Here is a 22,565-nt window from a genome sequence, read left to right on the forward strand (position 1 = left end):
ATATGGAAAATTTTAGCATGGATATTAGCGGCCTTGTACTAACACCACGTTGCAAATTTCAACCGGATCGGATGAATTTTGCTACTCCAAGAGGCTCCGGAGATCAAATCTGGGGAACGGTTTATATGGGGGCTATATATAATTATGAACCGATATGGACCAATTCTTGCGTGTTTGTTAGAGACCACATTCTAACACCATGTTCGAAATTTCAACCGGATCGGATGAATTTTGCTCCTCCAAGAGGCTCCGGAGGACAAATCTGGGAATCGATTTATATGGGGGCTATATATAAGTATGGACCGATATAGACCAATTTTTGCATGGTCATTAGAGAACATATACCAACACCATGTACCAAAATTTCAGCCGGATCGGATGAAATTTTCGTTTCTTAGAGGCTCCGCAAGCCAAATCGGGGGATCGGTTTATATGGAGGCTATATATAATTATGAACCGATATGGACCAATTTTTGCGTGGTTGTTCGAGACCATATACTAACACCATGCAACAAATGTTAGCCGGATCGAATGAAATTTGGTTCTCTTAGAGGCTCCGCAAGCCAAATCGGGGAATCGGTTTATATGGGGGCTATATGTAAGTATGGACCGATGTGGACCAATTTTTGCATCGGATGAAATTTGCTTCTCTTATAGCGATCGCAAGCCAAATTTGGGGGTCCGTTTATATGGGGGCTATACGAAAAAGTGGACCGATATGGACCAATTTTTGCATGGTTGTTAGATACCATATACTAACACAATGTACCAAATTTCAGCCGGATGGGATGAAATTTGCTTCTCTTAGAGCAATCGCAAGCCAAATTTGTGGGTCCGTTTATATGGGAGCTATACGTAAAATTGGACCGATATGGCCCATTTGCAATGCCAATCGACCTACATCAATAACAACTACTTGTGCCAAATTTCAAGTCGATAGCTTGTTTCGTTCGGAAGTTAGCGTGATTTCGACAGACGGACGGACGGACGGACATGCTCAGATCGACTCAGAATTTTACCACGACCCAGAATATATATACTTTATGGGGTCTTAGAGCAATATTTCGATGTGTTACAAACGTAATGACAAAGTTAATATACCCCCATCCTATGGTGGAGGGTATAATAACAATAATGTTGACTTTAAATTTTGTCAAAAATTCGATAATTTTTTGGGATTTTTAGACACTTATGACTTTTATATTTACAGCTTTGAACCATGTTAATGGTTCTAAAACAAGGGTTTGAGTGATTTTAACCATTTTAGACCCATTAAGGGTCTAAAAAAGTTAACACGGTTGTATGCTATAGTACACTGAAAAAAATTTTGTCGTGAGGTCAAAGATTTCATGTCTTTAAAATACGAATGCATATTTTGCTTAGCATAGAAGACGTATTTCTCTAATATAAAGTTTTTTCCTTGTCCAAAAGTCAATAAACTTTTCAATGAAGTCGTATTATCCTTATAATTAAGTAATTTCACTTAAAAATGGGTATCATAACATGGAAGAAAAAATGTTTGGGCTAAGGTCAACTTGACTTTAATAATTCAGAAAAATTCTTTAAATTTAATGAAATTGTCTTTAAATTTGTTGTATTTTTGCATCTTGACTACAAAGCAAAAAATCGTTCAAGAATAGGACATGTTTTTCAAAACTTTATTTTAAAGACTTTTTTACTTGAAACATATCATAATTTTTACTGGAAGTCGAGTCTTAATTTGGAAAACTAAGTTGTTGTTAACTCGTTTTTAAAAGACTTTGATAGCATATGAAGAAAAAAAAAAAGCTGAAAAAGCAAAAAATTTAAAATTGCTTCCTAGAAGCAAGTACACAAAACCCAAATTTAAAAGAGAATTGTGTCTTAGAAGTATCCTTACTTGTATTCTCCGCTTCTTTGGCTCGGAATCAATACCAAAATTTTTAAAGTAAAGACAAAATCTTTGGAAACGGGCATGCTTTTTTTCAGTGTAGGGATACATCATCGTTTTTTTTTTTCTCAAAAAGTTCACTTTTCGATAGAAATATCGAATTCTGACTATACAAAGTACATAACATATATCCTTGATCAGGAGAAATTATAAGACACTATAATAATGTCTGTATATCTATCTGTTGTAAATATGCTGAAGTCTTAAATAATGGCGCTAATCTTTATCCAAATTTACTTCTATAGAAAATTTTGTCAAAATATTATTTCTTTGGAAAATTTTGTCAAAATTTTATTTCTTTGGAAAATTTTGTCAAAATTTTATTTCTTTGGAAAATTTTGTCAAAATTTTATTTCTTTGGAAAATTTTGTCAAAATTTTTTTCTTTGGAAAATTTTGTCAAAATTTTTTTTCTTTGGAAAATTTTGTCAAAATATTATTTCTTTGGAAAATTTTGTCAAAATTTTATTTCTTTGGAAAATTTTGCCAAAATTTTATTTCTATAGAAAATGTTGCCAAAATTGTATTTCTATAGAAAATTTTGTCAAAATTTTATTTCTATAGAATATTTTGTCAAAATTTTATTTCTATAGAAAATTTTGTCAAAATTTTACTTCTATAGAAAATTTTGTCAACATTTTATTTCTGTAGAAAATTTTGTCAACATTTTATTTCTGTAGAAAATTTTGTCAAAATTTTATTTCTGTAGAAAATTTTGTCAAAATTTTATTTCTATAGAAAAATTTGTCAAAATTTTATTTCTATAGAAAATTTTGTCAAAATGTTATTTCTATAGAAAATGTTGTCAACATTTTATTTCTATAGAAAATATTGTCAAAATTTTATTTCTACAGAAAATACTGTCAAAATTTTATTTCTATAGAAAATATTTTCAAAATTTTATTTCTTTGGAAAATTTTGTCAAAATTTTATTTCTATAGAAAATTTCGTCAAAATTTTATTTATATAGAAGCAATTGTCAAAATTTTGTTTCTATAGAAAATTTTTTCAAAATGATGTTTCTATAGAAAATTTTGTCAAAATTGTATTTCTATTAAAAATTTGTAATGGTTCCCATTAGTTGGAGAGGAATATTTTGCAAAATGTACCAAAACATCAAGAGGTCTACCAATCTACCAAACTACTAACTATGGCAAACGTACTTCTTGGGCTTCTAAAAACCGCACTTTTTATCCAATTTTCCTTAAAATAGATATCTGGACATATATTGATCCGCATATATTTGTGTTGAATATTTTGTGTTTCGGCCCATGGTTTGGTATAGCTGTTATAAAGACCTATTTGAGATCATTTTAGAAATCGAATTGTTATCTGATTGCCATGAAAATGAATATCTAACGTTTTTTTGGGACCACAAATAGCTATGCTGAATTTAGTGTGTATCGGTCAATGTTTTGATATATACCCCATATATACCCCATATAGACCCATATTTATCCGATTTCCTTTAAAAAGGGTATTTTGAAGACGCAAGTAGGTATGCTGAAGCCCCATATGAATCAATGAAATTTGAAATCTAGAGGTATTTGAGACCCACAACAGACTACTTCAAATTTCATTTTTATCGGTCCATTATTTGGTATAGACGGATCTACCGATGTCATTTTTCAGGGTAATAGAAAGCACATTGATCATGCAAATTGCCACAGAGTCCGAACGGCGCTTCACATTACGGTGAAACCACTTGGAGATGCTTTGAAGCAATCCGAAATATGACCAGTATTACTATGATAGAACAATCCACCGTTGAAAGAATTATTGGTGTACGGTCCAAACTAGGATTGAACGCATGACCCTTTATCCAAGTCGGGTATGCTAACCGGGATACTAACATACAAAATTTAACTTCGGGAAGCGTATAATTTGATTTTGTTTTTCATATGTTTTGTGTAAACAAGGACTTTGGTGAACTATCTTGTGGGTCGATATAATGAATCAGTCGAATCAGAAAATGATTTTAAATGGGTGCTAAATCAGACATCGCTTTGCTCATATTGAAAGATTTGATAACCTGAAATCCCAAAATGTTAATTTCTGCATTAGTTTTACTTTTAGTACTAAAACTATGTATGTTTTTGGCACACTGTGCCAACAAATCTACTAGCACTGTACTTAGCTAAAACAATGCCATCGAACAAGTGATGATTTTTATTTTGTGTGTTTTCAACTTTTACTTGACTGACTGTAATACTTGCCGTTTTTTTTTGCTCTAGTACATGCAAATCGATCGATAGGAATTATCGAAATCGTTTGCTTCATTTTATTATTGTTGCTTTTATTTTTTTTCTGGTGAATTTTGAATGGTTTATTTGAGCAAAATGATTTTTTCTCATATTCCATTCAGGCAGTTTGCCCCGATGAAAGCAAAACATCATATTTCAGTTTATTATGGCGCATGAAAACGCGTAAATTAACGCAGAATTAAAAGGAAACAAAAAACATATGAAATACACCAAACTCGGCCGGCCTGAAAACTAAAAAAAACATGTGAAATTACCTGAATAAGAGAAAAAAAACAACACAAAAAATTCAATCAATACTACTATATTATATGAAATCAAATGGAAAATTAAAAAATATGAATGAATTTCAAATATAGTGATATAAAAAAAATATATTAAATTTTATTCATATCATTTTAGAGAAAATAAATAAATCGCTTAAGCAAATTAATAAAACACAATTAACAACATATAAGTGATGCGTAAAAAATAAGTTCTTAATAATTTTTAAACGAGCATACTTTTAATAAAGAAAAAGTAATTAAGTGTTTTTAAATTGATTTTATTTTGTGTGGGAAAATACCATGTCATGTATTGGATGGATGGCTTTACATTTGATGACAATTTAATCAGCAGTTCATTCCTAAGTGGTGACAGTAATGGTGAACTAAGTGACAATAATCGACGTGTCTCTCGAACAGCTTCAACAAGCAGTGGCATACGAAATCGCTTCCGATCATCTTCATCTTCATCCAATCGAAAAGTACAAAATCTCAGGGGATTAACATCAACATCGAAAGCAAGTAAGTTGTATAAATACTTAAAGTTGCTTAAATTATTCTACTTTGCAATCATTCTTAAAAGAAATCACAAAAATATTTATTTTGCTGTTGAATAAGAAACTTTAAGAGACATTGCATTTGCTGAAGGATTTTATTGCCTCAGGACCTAATTGAATAAAAATTAAAAACTTTGATGACTATAGAAAAACAAAGTGTAAGGATATGTTTCGTTTTATTTATGCCAAAAGCAAAAGTGTGTTCAAGAAATCAAATTAAAAAACTCATCAACTTTCGTTCGAATTAGTTACAATTTGTCATAACCACACACAAAGAAAATTTCATAAAAATGACTTTTTTTTCATTGGCAAAATGGAAAAGTTATGTATTTGTTCATTGATTGTATGAAATATATTTTAAAAGGTATATTAAAAATCAAAGTATATCAAAAGGCGAACATTTAACACAATAACGAAAAGCTACGTTGTTTATGAAATTGTGTCTTTACCTCATTATGAAATTGGCAAATTTATAAAATTGTGTCAATCGAACAACTGCAGACAAACTGCACGAATGTAATCTTCCGTTTTTTGCCTATATTTAAATTTTACATATACTCCTGCATTGACATTCTTCAACACGACTATTTTATAAAATGGTAAAAAAAATCCTCAAATTGGCATCTGACGATTTGGACTTTTTATCTCAACCATAGCTCGACAAAAGCTTCCAAAATATTTTTATACCCTGCGCCACACTGTGGAACAGGGTATTATAAGTTAGTGCATATGTTTGCCACACCCAGAAGGAGACGAGATAGACACGTGGTGTCTTTGGCAAAAATGCTCAAGGTGGGCACCTGAGTCGTTATAGCCATGTCCGTCTGTCCGTCTGTCCGTCTGTCCGTCTGTCCGTCTGTTCGTGAACACATTTTTGTAATCAAAGTCTAAGTCGCAGTTTTAATCCAATCGACTTCAAATTTGGCACAAGTATGTGCTCCCATACATATCTTTCGCCCTATATGGACTAATACGGTCCCAGAAGCCAGAGTTTTATCCCAATTTGGTTGAAATTTTGTACGAGGAGGACAATTAGTAGTGCAGTCAAGTGTGCCAATTTTTGTTGAAATCGGTTCAGATTTAGATATAGCTCCCATATATATCGTTCGCCAGATTTACACTCATATGACCACAGTGGTCAATCTTTTACTCCGATTTAATTGAAATTTTGCACGGGGAGTAGAATTAGCATTGCAGCTATACGTGCCAAATTTGGTTGAAATCGGTTCAGATTTAGATATATCTCCCATATATAGCGTTCGCCCGATTTACACTCATATGACCACAGAGGCCAATTTTTTGCTCCGATTTTGCAGGGAGTAGAATTAGCATTGTAGCTATGCGTGCCAAATTTGGTTGAAATCGGTTCAGATTTAGATTTCGCCCGATTTACACTCATTTGACCACAGAGGCCAATTTTTTACTCCGATTTAGTTGAAATTTTGCACAGGGAGTATACTAAGCATTGTTGCTATGCGTGCCAAATTTGATTGAAATCGGTTCAGATTTACGTATAGCTCCCATATATATGTTTTTCTGATTTCGACAAAAATGGTCGAAATACGAACATTTCCCCTTTAAAATCGCCTCTGCTTAGTCGAAAAGTTGTAAAAACTACTCTAATTTTTCTCTACTTCTAATACATATATATCATAAATAAAAGTTTGTGAAGTTTCCTTAAAATTGCTTCATATTTAAATCTTTCCCATATTTTTTTTATTATCATTGTGTTTCACCCTAGTGCATTAGCCGACTTAAATTTTGAGTCTATAGAATTTGTAGAAGTCTATCAAATTCTGTCCAGATCGAGTGATATTTAAATGTATGTATTTGGGACAAACCTTTATATATAGCCCCCAACACATTTGACGGATGTGATATGGTATCGAAAATTTAGATCTACAAAGTGGTGCAGGGTATAATATAGTCGGTCCCGCCCGACTTTAGACTTTCCTTACTTGTTTTTTACTAACATTGTGTTTCATCCTAGTGCATTAGCTGACTTAAATTTTGAGTCTATAGACTTTGTAGAAGTCTATCAAATTCTGTCCAGATCGAGTGATATTTAAATGTATGTATTTGGGACAAACCTTTATATATAGCCCCCAACACATTTGACGGATGTGATATGGTATCGAAAATTTAGATCTAGAAAGTGGTGCAGGGTATAATATAGTCGTCCCCGCCCGACTTTAGACTTTCCTTACTTGTTCCCATAATAATTTGCTAAATATAATATAAATAAATTGGCGCATATTTTTACATCATTCAAGTAAGCACAGCATCTCCTTTGGTCTAGTGTTTTTTATACCCCCAGATTTAATTTTGCTTCTTACTGGAGGAACAAATTTCATTCGATCCGGTTAAAATTTAGTATGTCAGTATATGATCTCTAATAATCGTGCAAAAATGGGTCCATATAGTTTTATAATTACAGGCTGGCTAATATGTAATTCAACAAAGCAGAAACCTTGTGCCACACTGTGGAACAGGGTATTAAAAGTTAGTGCATATGTTTGCAACACCCATAATGAGTTAACATAGAAACATGGTGTCTTTGGCAAGAATGTTCTGGGCCGGACCCTTGCATTGTCCGTCTGTCCGTCGGTGTGTCTGTGAACACATTTTTATGATCAAAGTCAAGGTCGCAGTTTTAGTCCAATCGACTTTGTAACAAGTATGTGTTTTCTGGTCAGAATAGAATCCTATTGATTTTGGAAGAAATCGGTTCAGATTTAGATGTAGCTCCCACATATATGTTTCGCCCAATATTCACTAATTTCATTTGAGATGGTATCAAAAATTTAGATCTACAATGCGGTGCAAGGTATAAATAATATAGTCGGCCCCGCCCAACTTTATACTTTCGTCGCTTGTTTTTTAGTTTTTCTTTAGTTTTATTGTTAAAAAGCAAGAATTGTTGGAAATAAATTTTAGAATTAGTTTAGATTTGTTCAGATTGCCTAGCTTTGGTACGAATTATGGCATTCAAATGACACGAAGGTAACCCTGCGGTATTGTGACCATTTCCAGCGAAGCACCGTCTTGAGTTAATCTACACTTTTCTATTTTTTAGTGCCAAACATTCTCTCCAAAATATATGCAGGCGCAAACGTACAACGGATTGAGAGTTCAAAATTTTGATGACCATCAGGGTTAGCATTTTGGTCCGATCGGATCAAAATTGGTCAAAAAAAATTATTAATTTTTAAATTTGGTCCGACCAAATGGGTATTGGTTGATTTTGGTCCATTTTCATCAAATTGGTATTTTTTTCCAAATTTTCTATCTAAATAAAATTTTGAGAAAATTTTCTTTGGAAATAAGATTTTGAGAAAATTTTTTTTGGAAATAAAATTTTGAGACAATTTTCTTTGGAAATAAAATTTTGAGAAAATTTTCTTTGTAAATAAAATTTTAACCAAATTTTCTTTGGAAATAAAATTTTGCAAAAGTTGTATGGAAATAAAATTTTTAAAAAATTTCCTATAGAAATAAGTTTTTAAATTTGGTTGATTTTCGTCCATTTTCAATTTAGTTGATTTTGGTCCATTTTCATCAAATTGGTGTTTTTTTTTCAAAATTTTCCATCCAAATAAAATTTTCTCAAAATTAAAAATAAAATTTTGAGAAAATTTTCTATATAAATTAAATCTTAACAAAATTGTCTAAAGAAATAAAATCTTCTTTGGAAATAAAATTTTCCAAAAGTTGTATAGAAATAAACTTTTGTATAGAAATAAAATTTTGAAAAATTTTCCAAAGAAATAAGTTTTTAAATTTGGTCGATTTTTGTTCATTTTTATCAAATTTCTAAAATTTTTTTTCTAAAACTATAATTTGATCGAGAGATTGGTCCATATGGGGGCTATATCGAACAATGGACAGCTATCTAGCTTCTAGGTTTAAAATTTCAAGCAACTCATATGCAAAATGGGAATCTCATGCTCTCAAAAAGTCAAATCGGGATATCGGGATATATCTATCGATATATACCAAATTTAGTACAGCTTTTTATGGACCTAAAATACCTCTGAATTTCAAAATCCAAGCAAACCGGATGAAATTTGCGGCTTCCAGGGCGGCAAGAAATCAAAACGGAAGATCGGTCTATATGGGAGCTATATCGAAATATTGTGGGCATAGCCCATTTTCGAACTTGACCTGCAAAATTTCAGGATGTTTACTTCATTACTGCACAGTGGTTCCAAATCGTTTTTTTTTTTTTTGAAATTCTGCAACTTTTGAGTGATTAAATATATCAACGTAATTGTTTCTATGTCTAAAAGCTGAGATATTTTCCTCTAAGTTTTTGTAGGTGCCTAGGGGGTCCACGGGCTGACCTGTAGATGTCGAAAGTTGGTCACCTCGGGGTTATGAAATTTTGTTTTATCTGTGAAATCCGCAATTAACATCTGAACCGATTTCGATATTCGATCTTTGCTGAATTGAACTTATAAACCCCTATAAAAAGATGTGCGATTATCGTCTATAGTTTGCAGGATATGGGCCCTATAATTTATTTGTTGGCAAAATTTTAACAAAGTGGGGTCAGTATTTGAACCTTCAAGGTCTGTTTTAGGACGGATTTTTGTTTTCTTTCCTTAACTGCATTCTCTACAAAATTCACATTTTAGAAGAACATTTTTTTTATATATGGGCTTTAGATTAATAGTTGAGACTCTACAATTAAAAATTTCAAAAATGTACCGAATTTTGACCAATTTTTCCGGAAAGTGCACATATATTCTTTTTGTCGTAACATTTTTTTTTAAACTTCTTCCAATTTTTTTTTTCTTGTAGAACACCAAATAGGTGCATGCTTTCAGCAGCAAACAGCCATTGTGGTCAAATAGGATATGAGTTCTTCTCACCTCAAAATCGGCAATTTAAAAAAAAAGAAAAAAAAAATTGTTTTACAAAATTCTCAGCCAGAGTTTTGTTTTAATTCGCTTCAAATTTTTGCACAATGAGTATAATTACCCAGCAAAAAAAAAATGTGAAGTTCTTCTAAGGGCACTACTTTAAAAAGCACTTCCAAAAATGCCCTCCCAAAGATGTTCTTTATTTTAACTACACAGGAAGTTCTTACGATTCAATTTTTTAAAACTCCCTTTTCGTATTTTTAATAAAAAATTAAAAATTATTTTGTTTTAACAAGGTTAAAAAGAGAGTAAGAATTAATAAAATGGTACAAGTTATTCAAATTTTGTCGACAAAAATTCTAAATTCATTCTAGAAAAATTGCACATTGTTGAAAATATTTGGGGTCAAACGTTTTAGACAAGTGTTAGAATGCATTAAATGCCATAAAAAAAATAAAAATTATTTATTTGCCAATTATGACACAATTTGATAATTCACATCCGAAACATTGAATTCGGACTACACCTTAAGAAGTGATGCAAATTCAATGCAACGCCTGTTGAAATGGTGGACATCCGTCCTATGACAAGCCCATGTTAAATTCATCGCTTCTGCGCCAATTCTGCACCACTTCCGGATCCAAAAAGAAAATTTTCACTACTTTTTTGGCGACGCTTTTTTTGCTGAGTAGCGATATAATCAAGTGAGCTAAATTTGATGGACATAGGTTTAGATTATCTAAATAGCTTCCATATAAATTGTCCGCCCTATCAAGACAAGAGTACCTTGTATGGTATATGAAAAACTTATAGCCCCCATCACTATCCATGGGTATAAAAATGTCCCTGATTATTCTTCGTTTAATCTACCCTACTCTACCCTTATATGTGAGCGATCTCTTATTTGATTTAATATTTATTTATTTTATTATTATTTTTAGCTTTGAAGTAGTCTAAAAGACTAACTTTTATTCACATAAAAACAATCGCTGCATATTTAGACTGTAAACGAACCAATTTGCTATCAATGTTTACATCTATTTTACAACTTCGATAATATGTATATAAAAATATTTTATGTTTACTTGACTTAATGGCATCATAAAAATGCATATTGTTTATGCCAAAATAAATGCAAACAATGCATTTGCAAACCTGAGGTACTTATACATCTCACTTAGCATAAAAAAGTTAATAGGACAACAAAAAAAAAAACATTTAGCAGTGATCAAAACTTAGATACACTACATTAAATAAATTACAAACCTACAAATTGAATTTCAACAAAAAAAAAAATCATTATATAAAAAAAAAAATAAATAAAGCTTTGCAAATTCCATTAAAATAAAAAATAATATAAACAAGTTTATACGGCCGTAAGTTCGGCCAGGCCGAATCTTAGATACCCTCCACCATGGATTGCGTAGAAACTTCTACGAAAGACTGTCATCCACAATCGAATTACTTGGGTTGTGGTATCTTAAAACTTCTTAACATCGATTTCTAAATTGTGAGTTAGTCAATACGTGGTAGAGAGCCAGAATTGAAATATGGGGATCGCTTATATGGGGGCTTTTCAACTGAATCAGATGAATTTTGGCCATCCAACAGGCTCCGGCGGTCAAATCTGGTGATCGGTTTATATAGGGGCTATATATAATTATGGATCGAGGTAGACCATTTTTTGCATGGCCATTAGAGACCATGATACGGTCAAAATTTGGTCAAGGGAAAACGCGTGTAAATCGGTGAAATCGTTTATTTAAAAAATCAAATTAAATTTATTTTTCAAGTTCAATTAGTATAAAATTCAGGAAAAATATTCAGTTAGGCTTTCGCTTTTCCAAATCCGAATTGCCGGGCCTCACGCTTGACACCTGCCATCAGATTTTGTACAGCCACCTTGTCCACCTTCTTCGCCGCAGAAAGCCAGTTTGCCTTGAACTGCTGCTCCTCCTTAGCAGTTTTTTTGGTCTTCTTTAGGTTCCGCTTGACAATAGCCCAGTATTTCTCAATTAGGCGGAGCTCTGGCGTGTTGGGAGGGTTCTTGTCCTTGGGAACCACATGCACGTTGTTGGCGGCGTACCACTCCATGGCCTTTTTACCGTAATGGCAAGATGCCAAATCCGGCCAAAACAGTACAGAACAACCGTGTTTCTTCAGGAAAGGCAGCAGACGTTTATTCAAACACTCTTTCACATAAATTTCTTGGTTGACAGTCCCGGAAGATATGAAAATGCTGCTTTTCAAGCCACAGGTACAGATGGCTTGCCAAACCAGATATTTCTTTGCGAACTTTGACAGTTTTATGTGCTTGAAAATATCTGCTACCTTTCCCCTTCCTTTTGCCGTATAAAACTCCTGTCCCGGAAGCTACTTGTAGTCGGCTTTGACGTAGGTTTCGTCGTCGATTACCACGCAGTCAAACTTCGTCAGCATCGTCGTGTACAGCCTCCGGGATCACGCTTTGGCTGTCGTATTTTGTTTATCATCGCGATTTGGAGTCACTACCTTCTTGTAAGTCGATAGTCCGGCTCGTTTTTTGGCTCGATGCACGGTTGTAGACGATACACCCAGCTTATTTGCGGCATCTCTGAGAGAGAGGTTAGGGTTTCGCTTGAAACTACCGGCAACTCTCTTTGTCGTCTCAGCGGTTCAGGTTTTCGATTTCCCCTCGATCCAGACTTCCTGGCTGTCGACAAACGTTCCCCAAACACTTTAATTACATTTGTAACGGTTGATTTGGCAACTTTTAGCGATTTTTCCAGCTTTGCGTGCGAGTAGCTCGGATTTTCGCGATGCGCGAGCAAAATTTTGATACGCTGCTCTTCTTGCTTGGACGGCATTTTGACAACTGAAGAGTGAATTCCAAAATCAAAATAGGAGCAACATTCTACACAAACACACCTTCAAAATGAGGGGTGTTCAGGTTTTTTAAATGCAAAATTGAAAGAAATACGTCAAGTTTATATTGACCAAATTTTGACCGTATCACCCTTTATTCTAACACCATGTACCAAATTTCAACCAGATCGGATGAATTTTGCTTCTCCAAAAAAAAGGCACCGGAGGTCAAATCTAGGGATCGGTTTATATGGGGGCTATATAATTATGGACCGATTTCGACCAATTTTTGCATGTGTGTTTGAGCCCATATATTAACACCACGTACCAAATTTCAATTGAATCAGATGAATTTTGGTCTTCCAAGGAGCTCCGGAGGTCAAATCTGGTGATCGGTTTATATGGGGGCTATATATAATTATGGATCGAAGTGGACCATTTTTTACATAGCCATTAGAGAGCCATATACTAACACCATGTACCAAATTTCAGCCGGATCGGATGAAATTTGCTTCTCTTAGAGGCTCCGCAAACCAAATCGAGGGATCGGTTTATATGGGGGCTATATATAATTATGGACCAATTTTTGCATGGTTGTTAGAGACCATATACTAACACCATGTACCAAATTTCAGCCAGATCGGATGAAATTTGCTTCTGTTAGATGCTCCGCAAGCCAAATCGGGGGATTGGTTTTTATGAGGGCTATATATAATTATGGACCGATGTGGACCAATTTTTGCATGGTTGTTAGAGACCATATACTAACACCACGTACCAAATTTCAATTGAATCAGATGAATTTTGGTCTTCCAAGGAGCTCCGGCTGTCAAATCTGGTGATCGGTTTATATGGGGGCTATATATAATTATGGATCGAAGTGGACCATTTTTTACATAGCCATTAGAGAGCCATATACTAACATCATGTACCAAATTTCAGCCGGATCGGATGAAATTTGCTTCTCTTAGAGGCTCCGCAAACCAAATCGAGGGATCGGTTTATATGGGGGCTATATATAATTATGGACCGATGTGGACCACTTTTTGCATGGTTGTTAGAGACCATATACTAACACCATGTACCAAATTTCAACCGGATCGGATGAAATTTGCTTCTCTTAGAGGGTCCGCAAGCCAAATATGGGGCTATATATAATTATGGACCGATGTGGACCATTTTTTGCATGGCCATTAGAGACCATATACTTACACCATGTACTAAATTTCAGCCGGATCGGATGAAATTTGCTTCTCTTAGAGGCTCCGCAAGCCAAATCGGGGGATCGGTTTATATGGGGGCTATATATAATTAAGGTCCGATTTCGACCAATTTTTGCATGGTCAATAGAGTTCATATACTAACACCATGTACTAAATTTCAGCCGGATTGGAAGAAATTTGCTTCTCTTAGTGGCTCCGCAACCCAAATCGGGGGATGGGTTTATATGGGGGCTATATATAATTATGGACCGATGTGGACCAATTTTTGTATGGTTATTAGAGATCATATGCTGACACCATGTACCAAATTTCAGTGGAATCGGATGAAATTTGCTTCTCTTAGAGTCCCCGCAAGCCAAATTTGGGGGTCCGTTAATATGGGGGCTATACGTAAAAGTGGACCGATATGGCCCATTTGCAATACCATCCGACCTACATGAATAGCAACTACTTGTGCCAAGTTTCAAGTCGATAGCTTGTTTCGTTCGGAAGTAAGCGTGATTTCAAAAGACGGACGGTCGGACGGACGGACATGCTCAGATCGACTCAGAATTTCACCACTACCCAGAATATATACACTTTATGGGGTCTTAGAGCAATATTTCGATGTGTTACAAACGGAATGACAAAGTTAATATACCCCACATCCTATGGTGGAGGGTATAAAAATTTATTAAAATGAGCTTTGGTGTTTTCCTTAATTCATTTAATTAATAATCCTTGATATTTAATATAGTGCCATAAAATCAAAGTATAAAATATTTATCTTCAACAATTGGATTCACAAGCAAAAATCCTATTTGCAAATACAATGTCAACGCAAAGAGTTTATATTATGTGATATGGGCCACACAATCTTTCACTGGTGCATGTAATAATGTTGAGTTATTTTTATGAAAAAAAAAAAACGGTAATAGCAACAAAGTCACAAATGTTATATAAACAGGCGAGAATATTTAAATGCAATTCTACAGCAAAATAAATATTTATCCAAGGTGTGATTAATTAAAAAAAAAAAAAAAACAAATATCATGTTTTGCTTAATACGTTAATCTCATTAAATCATCAAGATTAAAAACAATGAAATAAATGGAAACATATTACGTTTATATTATGATGGAAAGAAAAAAAAACATAGATTGGAGTATGAATTTAAAAAAAATCCTCTTATGCTTATTAATTTATTGATAAAATTCTACGAAATTTAAAGTCTTAACTGAATTCAATATTTTCTTAATTTTAAATTTATTTCATTAACTTTTTTTTTAATATTTTTAAAAGTATTTCTAATTCCATAAAATTTCCTTTTATGTCTATATATATAAAAAAAAAGAAGAATTAATGGTCCAAAAAAATCTCATTTATCTTGCCATATTGCCACCACAATTGAAATGCCCTGGTAATTGAAATTAATTTTTGCCTTTGGTCAATTTTTTATGTTTATTTCAATTGGCCGCATAATGTTTTGTCAATTAGTTTGGTTTGCGTTGTTTAATTTAACTTTAATCATATCCACAATTACGCAGGGCACAAAAACGATAAAAAAAAAACAACATTTACATATCAAAATGTGGTTTTGATTGTTATCAATGTATGTTGTTTTTTTTCCATCTCATTGGAATTCGATGAAAGCACAAGGCATTAATTAATCAGTTTGCAGCTCATATCAAAATATTTGAAGAGGATATTAAAAAACGGCATTATTTAATCGCTATATTATCACCGACATATTGAACAATTCAATATTCAGCTTTCATAGAAATAATTGTGTTAAAGGAATCTAAAATTCAATTACCTGTCATATAACACAATAAAAAAATTAATTAAAATACAAAAGCATCACAGAATTGGATATGAGATAATACGAATAGAAATAGTTCGACAATATGACAGTATGCTCGTTTGTTCCGTTTGAGAGATTTCATAGCATTTACATCAATCAGACTAAAGTTTAAATATATTTGGTAATATCGATATAAATCTATGTATAAAAACAAGCACTACGTTCGGCCGGGCCGAATTTTAAATACCCACCACCATGAACCAAATATTCATTTCCTTTGAAATTTCAGAGCTTGAGGACTTGAGGACACTTCCCGAAGATAAATTTAAAGATTTCACCTATGAGGACTATATCAGATTCTGGATTTATAAGAACCATTTTTGTTTGAGTTTTAGAGGAATCATTAACATCTCTTGTAAGTGTGCAAAAAAATTATAAAATAACGTCTTGATTTGAAATCTTAAATCTGTAGAAGTAAAATCTGGAAATTTTGCATTGAGTTTCAAGCAATTTTCATGATCAGTGCGCCTTCTACACCCTCAAGAAGTGAAGTCGGTCTATATGGAGGCATTACCAAATGGACCGATAAAAACTTAATCCGATACACGTGTTTGTGAGCCTAAAATACCAGAATATTTACAATTTCAGGCAAATCAGATAAAAACTACGATTTCTAGAAACCCAAGAAGTAAAATTGGGAAATCGGTCTATATGGGGGCTATACCAAAATATAGGCCGATACTCACCATTTTCGGCACACCTCTTTATGGTCCTAAAATACCTCTAGATTTCCAATTTCAGATAAATTGGATAAAAACTACGGTTTCTATAAGCCCAAGACCCCAAATCGGGAGGTCGTTTTATATGGGGACCATACCAAAACATGGACCGATAGTCGCAGTTTTTGGCACACGTATTTGTGGTCCTAAAATACCTCTAGATTTCCAATTTCAGGTAAATTGAATAAAACCTGCGGTTTCTATAAGCCCAAGAAGTAAAATCGGGAGATCGGTCTATATGGGGGCTATACCAAAATATGGACCGATACTCAAAATTTTTGGCACACGTATTTGTGGTCCTACAATACTTCTAGATTTCCAATTTCTGGTAAATTGAATAAAAACTGCGGTTTCTATAAGCCCAAGAAATAAATCGGGAGATCGGTCTATATGGGGGCTACACCAAAACATGGACCGATACTCACCATTTTTGACACACCTCTTTATGGTCATAAAATACCTCTAGATTTCAAATTTCAGGCAAATTGGATAAAAACTTCGATTTCTATAAGTCCAAGACCCCAAATCGGCAGGTCGGTTTATATGGGGACTATGTCAAAGCCTGGACCGATATAGCCCATCTTCGAACTTGACCTGCCTGCAGACAAAAGACGAGTTTGTGCACGATTGCTTCATTATTGAAGACTGTAGCGTGATTACAACAGACAGACAGACCGACCGACAGACGGACATCGTTATATCGTCTTAGAATTTCTCCCTGATCAAGAATATATATACTTTGTACAGTCGGAAATCGATATTTCGATGTGTTACAAACGGAATGACAAACTTATTATACCCCCGTCACCATTCTATGGTGGTGGGTATAACAAGGTATTCATATAAGAGATCTATGTTAGATTTTGGAATGAATTTTGGATTATTTGGGACTGTTCAATTTGCTTTGGGGCAGAGCTGTGGAGTCGGATTCTTGGAGTCATAGTTTGAAGTTTTTGCTGCAGTTGAAGTCGTACAAATTTAGCTTGAATCCGACTCCGGCCAAGACCAAATTTTAAAGGGCTTCATATGTTGGTAACTAAGCAAATATTTATATAAATTAAATTCCATTGGGTTCTTGAATTGATCCATAAACATTTTGACTATAATTGCGCTGCAACTTCTACTTCTATATTTTCTAAAAGGTTTTTATTAGCCAGATCTAGCCTATATCTTTATAAAATCAAAATTATATGGGATACTTCGAAGTAAAAAATATTTTCTTAATTTCAAAAAAAAAAAAAAAAAAATTAAACCAAAGATGCTAAATCCACAAATTAAGTCTTATCCTATTTTTGAATCGTTTTTATCTTAAATCTAATGATTCAATATTTCGGGAATATTTGCCATTGTTTAAAGACATGCAACTTTAACGAAGGGATGCACATTTTCATAATGAGTGACATAAATTTAATGAAAACAAGTATATACGGCCGTAAGTTCGGCCAGGCCGAAGCTTATGTACCCTCCACCATGGATTGCATAGAAACTTTTTCTAACTATCGAATAATTTGGGTTGCGGTAACGCTTGTCGATGGCAAGGTATCTTAAAACCTCCTAACACCGTCTTCTAAATTGCAAGTAAGTCCATACGTGGTATATATTAAATTAACAAAATTTTCTATAGAAATAAAATTTTAACAAAATTTTCCATAGAAATAAAATGTTGACAAAATTTTCTATAGAAATAAAATTTTAACAAAATTTTCCATAGAAATAAAATTTTGACAAAATTTTCTATAGAAATAAAATTTTGACAAAATATTCAATAGAAATAAAGTTTTGACAAAATTTTCTATGGAAATGAAATTTTAACAAAATTTTCTATAGAAATGAAATTTTAACAAAATTTTCTATAGAAATAAAATTTTGACAAAATTTTATATAGAAATAATATTTTGACAAAATTGTCCATAGAAATAAAATTTTGGTAGATTATTTTTGGCTCGAGTGGCAACCATGATTATGAACCGATATGGACCAATTTTTGTGTGATTGGGGATCGGCTATATATAACTTAAGACCGATATGGACCAATTTTGGTATGGTTGTTAGCGGCCATATACTAACACTACGTTCCAAATTTAAACCGGTTCGGATGAATTCTACTCTTGGCTCCGGAGGAGGAGAATTTGACTTCCGGAGCCTCGGGGGCTATATATAATTATGGACCGATGTGGACCAATTTTGGCATGGTTGTTAGAAACCATATACCAAAACCATGTACCAAATTTCAACCGGATCGGATGAAATTTGTTTCTCTTTGAGGCTCCGCAAGCCAAATCTGGGGATCGGTTTACATGGAGGCTATATATAATTATGGACCGATGTAGACCAATTTTGCATGGTTGTTACATACTATATACCAACATTATGTACCAAATTTTAGCCGGATCGGATGAAATATGCTTCCCTTAGGGGCTTCGCAAGCCAAATCTGAGGGTCCGTTTATATGGTCCGACCTACATCAATAACAACTACTTATGCCAAATTTCAAGTCGATAGCTTGTTTCATTCGGAAGTTAGCGTGATTTCAACAGACGGACGGACGGACATGCTTAGATCGACTCAGAATTTCACCACAACCCGGAATATATATAATTTATGGGGGCTTAGAGCAATATTTCGATGTGTTACAAACGGAATGACAAAGTTAATATACCCCACATCCTATGGTGGAGGGTATAAAAATTTTGGAAGCAAATATTATAAACTTTCTTTTAATTAAAATTACATTATTTCAAAGAAATTTGTCCTTAAAAGTCTGTAAATTGCACATCCTAAAATTGAGGTTGCGTAATCATTAATATCACGTAAATATTTTTTTCAGTTCTCTATCGCCCGATAAATAATAAATTCACTTTTGCCAAAATGCGAAATGAAAAAAGATTTCCCAGTTTTTCTTACATACATTGTTTTTTGGCGTTAGGCGATTTAAATTTTAAGTCTAGAGATTTTGTAAAAGAGTAGCAAATTTTGTCCAAATCGGTTCAGATCAGAAATTTCAAGAATTTCAGATGGTTTCAAAAATTATATTCTACAAAGTGGTGAAAGGTATAATATTGTCGGCCGACTTTAAACTTTCCATACTTGTTTTTTTTTTTTTAATTTTATTTTAATATCCGTCCGTCTGTAGACATCGCGCTCGAAGATAGGACACAGCGAGTAGTTTTGTGATATAAGACTCAGATATAAACCGATCTTCTGATTTGTTTTTGTCAAAAAGTCAAACATTTGTTGCCACTCTAAAATTTTCATACGATTTGCCAGAATTTGGGATCCCTCAAGAAATATGCCAAATAGTAGCCATATTTTCGGTTCGATTTCTTGGGCGCATATCATTCACATGCATACAATGTGAATAAAATTTAGATCGTATGTTTATTTTGGTGCTACAGAATAAATAAATCAATAAATAAGATAATTTATAGCGGTCCATTTTTTGTTACTCTCTACTATAAAATTGCAAATAGAGTGCTATTAAAATGGGATTTACCCGTAGTCGAGGCTGGTGATAAATGGAGTCGAGCAGAATTGTCGAGTAGATTCATTTGTTAAGAAAGTCGAATTTCTTACAATTCCTACACAGAACTAGAAACTACAATCATCTACCATGGATATGCCATTTGTATAGCGAAGTAATGATGATTATTCTCTAGTGGTTATAAAGACACACGCATGTGTTTTATTTGTTTATTAAAATATTTATTATAATTACAAATTATAATACATGTATTATAAAAAATCAACAAGCAACTTAGGCTATCGGCTTAAATACACAAAAATAATAAATTGGAGATTTCATATTCTATATTTCCAATTTAATTTTTTCGAAAAATATTGTTTTTTTCTTTTCTCACTTTGTTTAACTAATAAGAATATTTACAAAATCCACCCACTTTGATGCCGTCCAATGTAATCTTAAATTTTATGATGATATATGGTTTTCATTTTAGTGGAAATGGAAAAACATATATCAAAAATTTCTCACCATAAAACCATATCAGCTTATGCTGCGCTGATGTATTTAAGTATGCCGCTTTATTATTTGACTGGCGGTGGAAAAAGATTTTTCCTATTACAATATTTTTTTATGCGTTTGCGCCCAGAGATATTAAAAGCAGAATATTCAAACGAGATCGCCGAACATAATTTTTGTTGAAATATGAAATTCATTTTGGACATTTAATAGTTTTCTCTAATAAAATCGAAATTGTTATTGGAAGGTGGCGATAAATGTGGCACACTTAGAAAAACATAATAATGGAAATATTTAAAATGGGAAAGTGCATCTAAATTAATAATTTCAAGATATTGAGAAGAAACTAGTAGCAAAAATTTACTTAGACTCTCATGGATTGAATGCAATAAATTAAATGAAGTTCAATGTATGTGGTAACATAACAGGCTGCCATTACGGTTGTCACTCGAGCCATAAATGTTACCAAAAAACCAGCAAAAAAAATTATATTTTGCAAAATTTTCATTCTATAGAAAATTTTGCCAATATTTTATTTCTATAGAAAGTTTTGTAAAAATTTTATTACTATAGAAAATTTTGTCAAAATTTTATTACTATAGAAAATTTTGTCAAAATTTTACTTCCATAGAAAATTTTGTCAAAATATTATTTTTAAAAAAGATTTTGTCAATATTTTATTTTTATAGAAAATTTTGTCAAAATTTTATTTCTATAGAAAATTTTACTTCTACAGAAATTTTTTTCATTTCTCTATTATTTTCTATAAAACTGTATCAAAATTTTATTTTATAGACCATTTTGTCAAAATTTCATTACCATAGAAAATTTTATTTCTTAGAAAATTTTGTCAAAATTTTATTTCATAGAATATTTTGCCAAAATTTTATTTCTATAGAAAATTTTGTCAAAATTTGATATCTATAGAAAATGTTGTCAAAATTTGATTTCTATAGAAAATGTTGTCAACATTGAATGTATAGAAGATTTTGTAAAATTTTATTTCTATAAGAAATTTTGTCTAAATTTAATTTCTGTAGCAAATATTGTCAAAACTTTATTTTTATGGAAAATTTTATCAAAATTTCATTTTTATAGAAGATTTTGTCAAAATTTTACTTTGATAGAAAATTTTGTCAAAATTTGCTTCTATAGAAAATGTTGTCAAAATTGAATATATAGAAAATTTTGTCAAAATTTTATTTCTATAAGAAATTTTGTCAAAATGTTATTTCTATAGGAATTTTTTTTCAAATTTTATTTCTATAGAAAATTTTGTAAAAAATTTATTTGTATAGAAAATTTTGTCAAAATTTTATTTCCGTAGATTATTTTGTCAAAATTTTGTTTCTATAGAAAATGTTGTCAAAATTTGATTTCTATAGAAAATGTTGTCAACATTGAATGTATAGAAGATTTTGTCAAAATTTTATTTTTATAGAAAAATTTATCAAAATTTTATTTCTACGGAAAATTTTGTGAAAATTTCATGTCTCTATAAAACTTTGTTAAAATTTTATTTCTATAGAACATTCTGTCAAAATTTTATTTCCATAGAAAATTTTATTTCTATAGAAAATTTGGCAAATTTTGATAACTATAGAAAATGTTGTCAAAATTTGATTTCTATAGAAAATGTTGTCAACATTGAATGTATAGAAGATTTTGTCAAAATTTTATTTCTACAGAATTTTTTTTCAAAATTTCATTTCTCTATAAAACTTTGTCAAAATTTTATTTTTATAGAACATTCTGTCAAAATTTTATTTCCATAGAAAATTTTATTTCTATAGAAAATTTGGCAAAATTTGATATCTATAGAAAATGTTGTCAAAATTTGATTTCTATAGAAAATGTTGTCAACATTGAATGTATAGAAGATTTTGTCAAAATTTTTTTTCTATAAGAAATTTTGTCAAAATTTAATTTCTATAGTAAATTTTTTCAAAACTTTATTTCTATGGAAAATTTTTCAAAATGTTATTTTTATAGAAATTTTTATCAAAGTTTTATTTCTTCAGAAAATTTTGTTAACATTTCATGTCTCTATAAAACTTTGTCAAAATTTAATTTCTATAGAAAATG

The 22,565-nt window shown here is 32.1% G+C and overlaps 1 protein-coding gene across 2 annotated transcripts in view; it reads left to right on the forward strand.

Annotated features, from left to right (window-relative positions):
• The first annotated feature begins 4,627 nt into the window (after positions 1-4,627).
• The window catches only part of LOC142220534 (uncharacterized), a 109,389-nt gene continuing 91,451 nt past the window's right edge, over positions 4,628-22,565 (forward strand). Inside the window, exon 1 of one of the 2 annotated variants that reach the window (XM_075289718.1) lies at positions 4,628-4,975. In XM_075289718.1, the coding sequence (XP_075145833.1) occupies positions 4,762-4,975 (214 nt within the window). In that variant the 5' untranslated portion in view covers positions 4,628-4,761. The remainder of the gene's footprint in view (positions 4,976-22,565) is intronic. The other variant, XM_075289721.1, reaches the window with a different exon arrangement.

The sequence above is a fragment of the Haematobia irritans genome, chromosome 1, assembly GCF_050003625.1.
Source record: "Haematobia irritans isolate KBUSLIRL chromosome 1, ASM5000362v1, whole genome shotgun sequence".
In the NCBI taxonomy this organism is placed as follows: Eukaryota; Metazoa; Arthropoda; class Insecta; order Diptera; family Muscidae; genus Haematobia; species Haematobia irritans.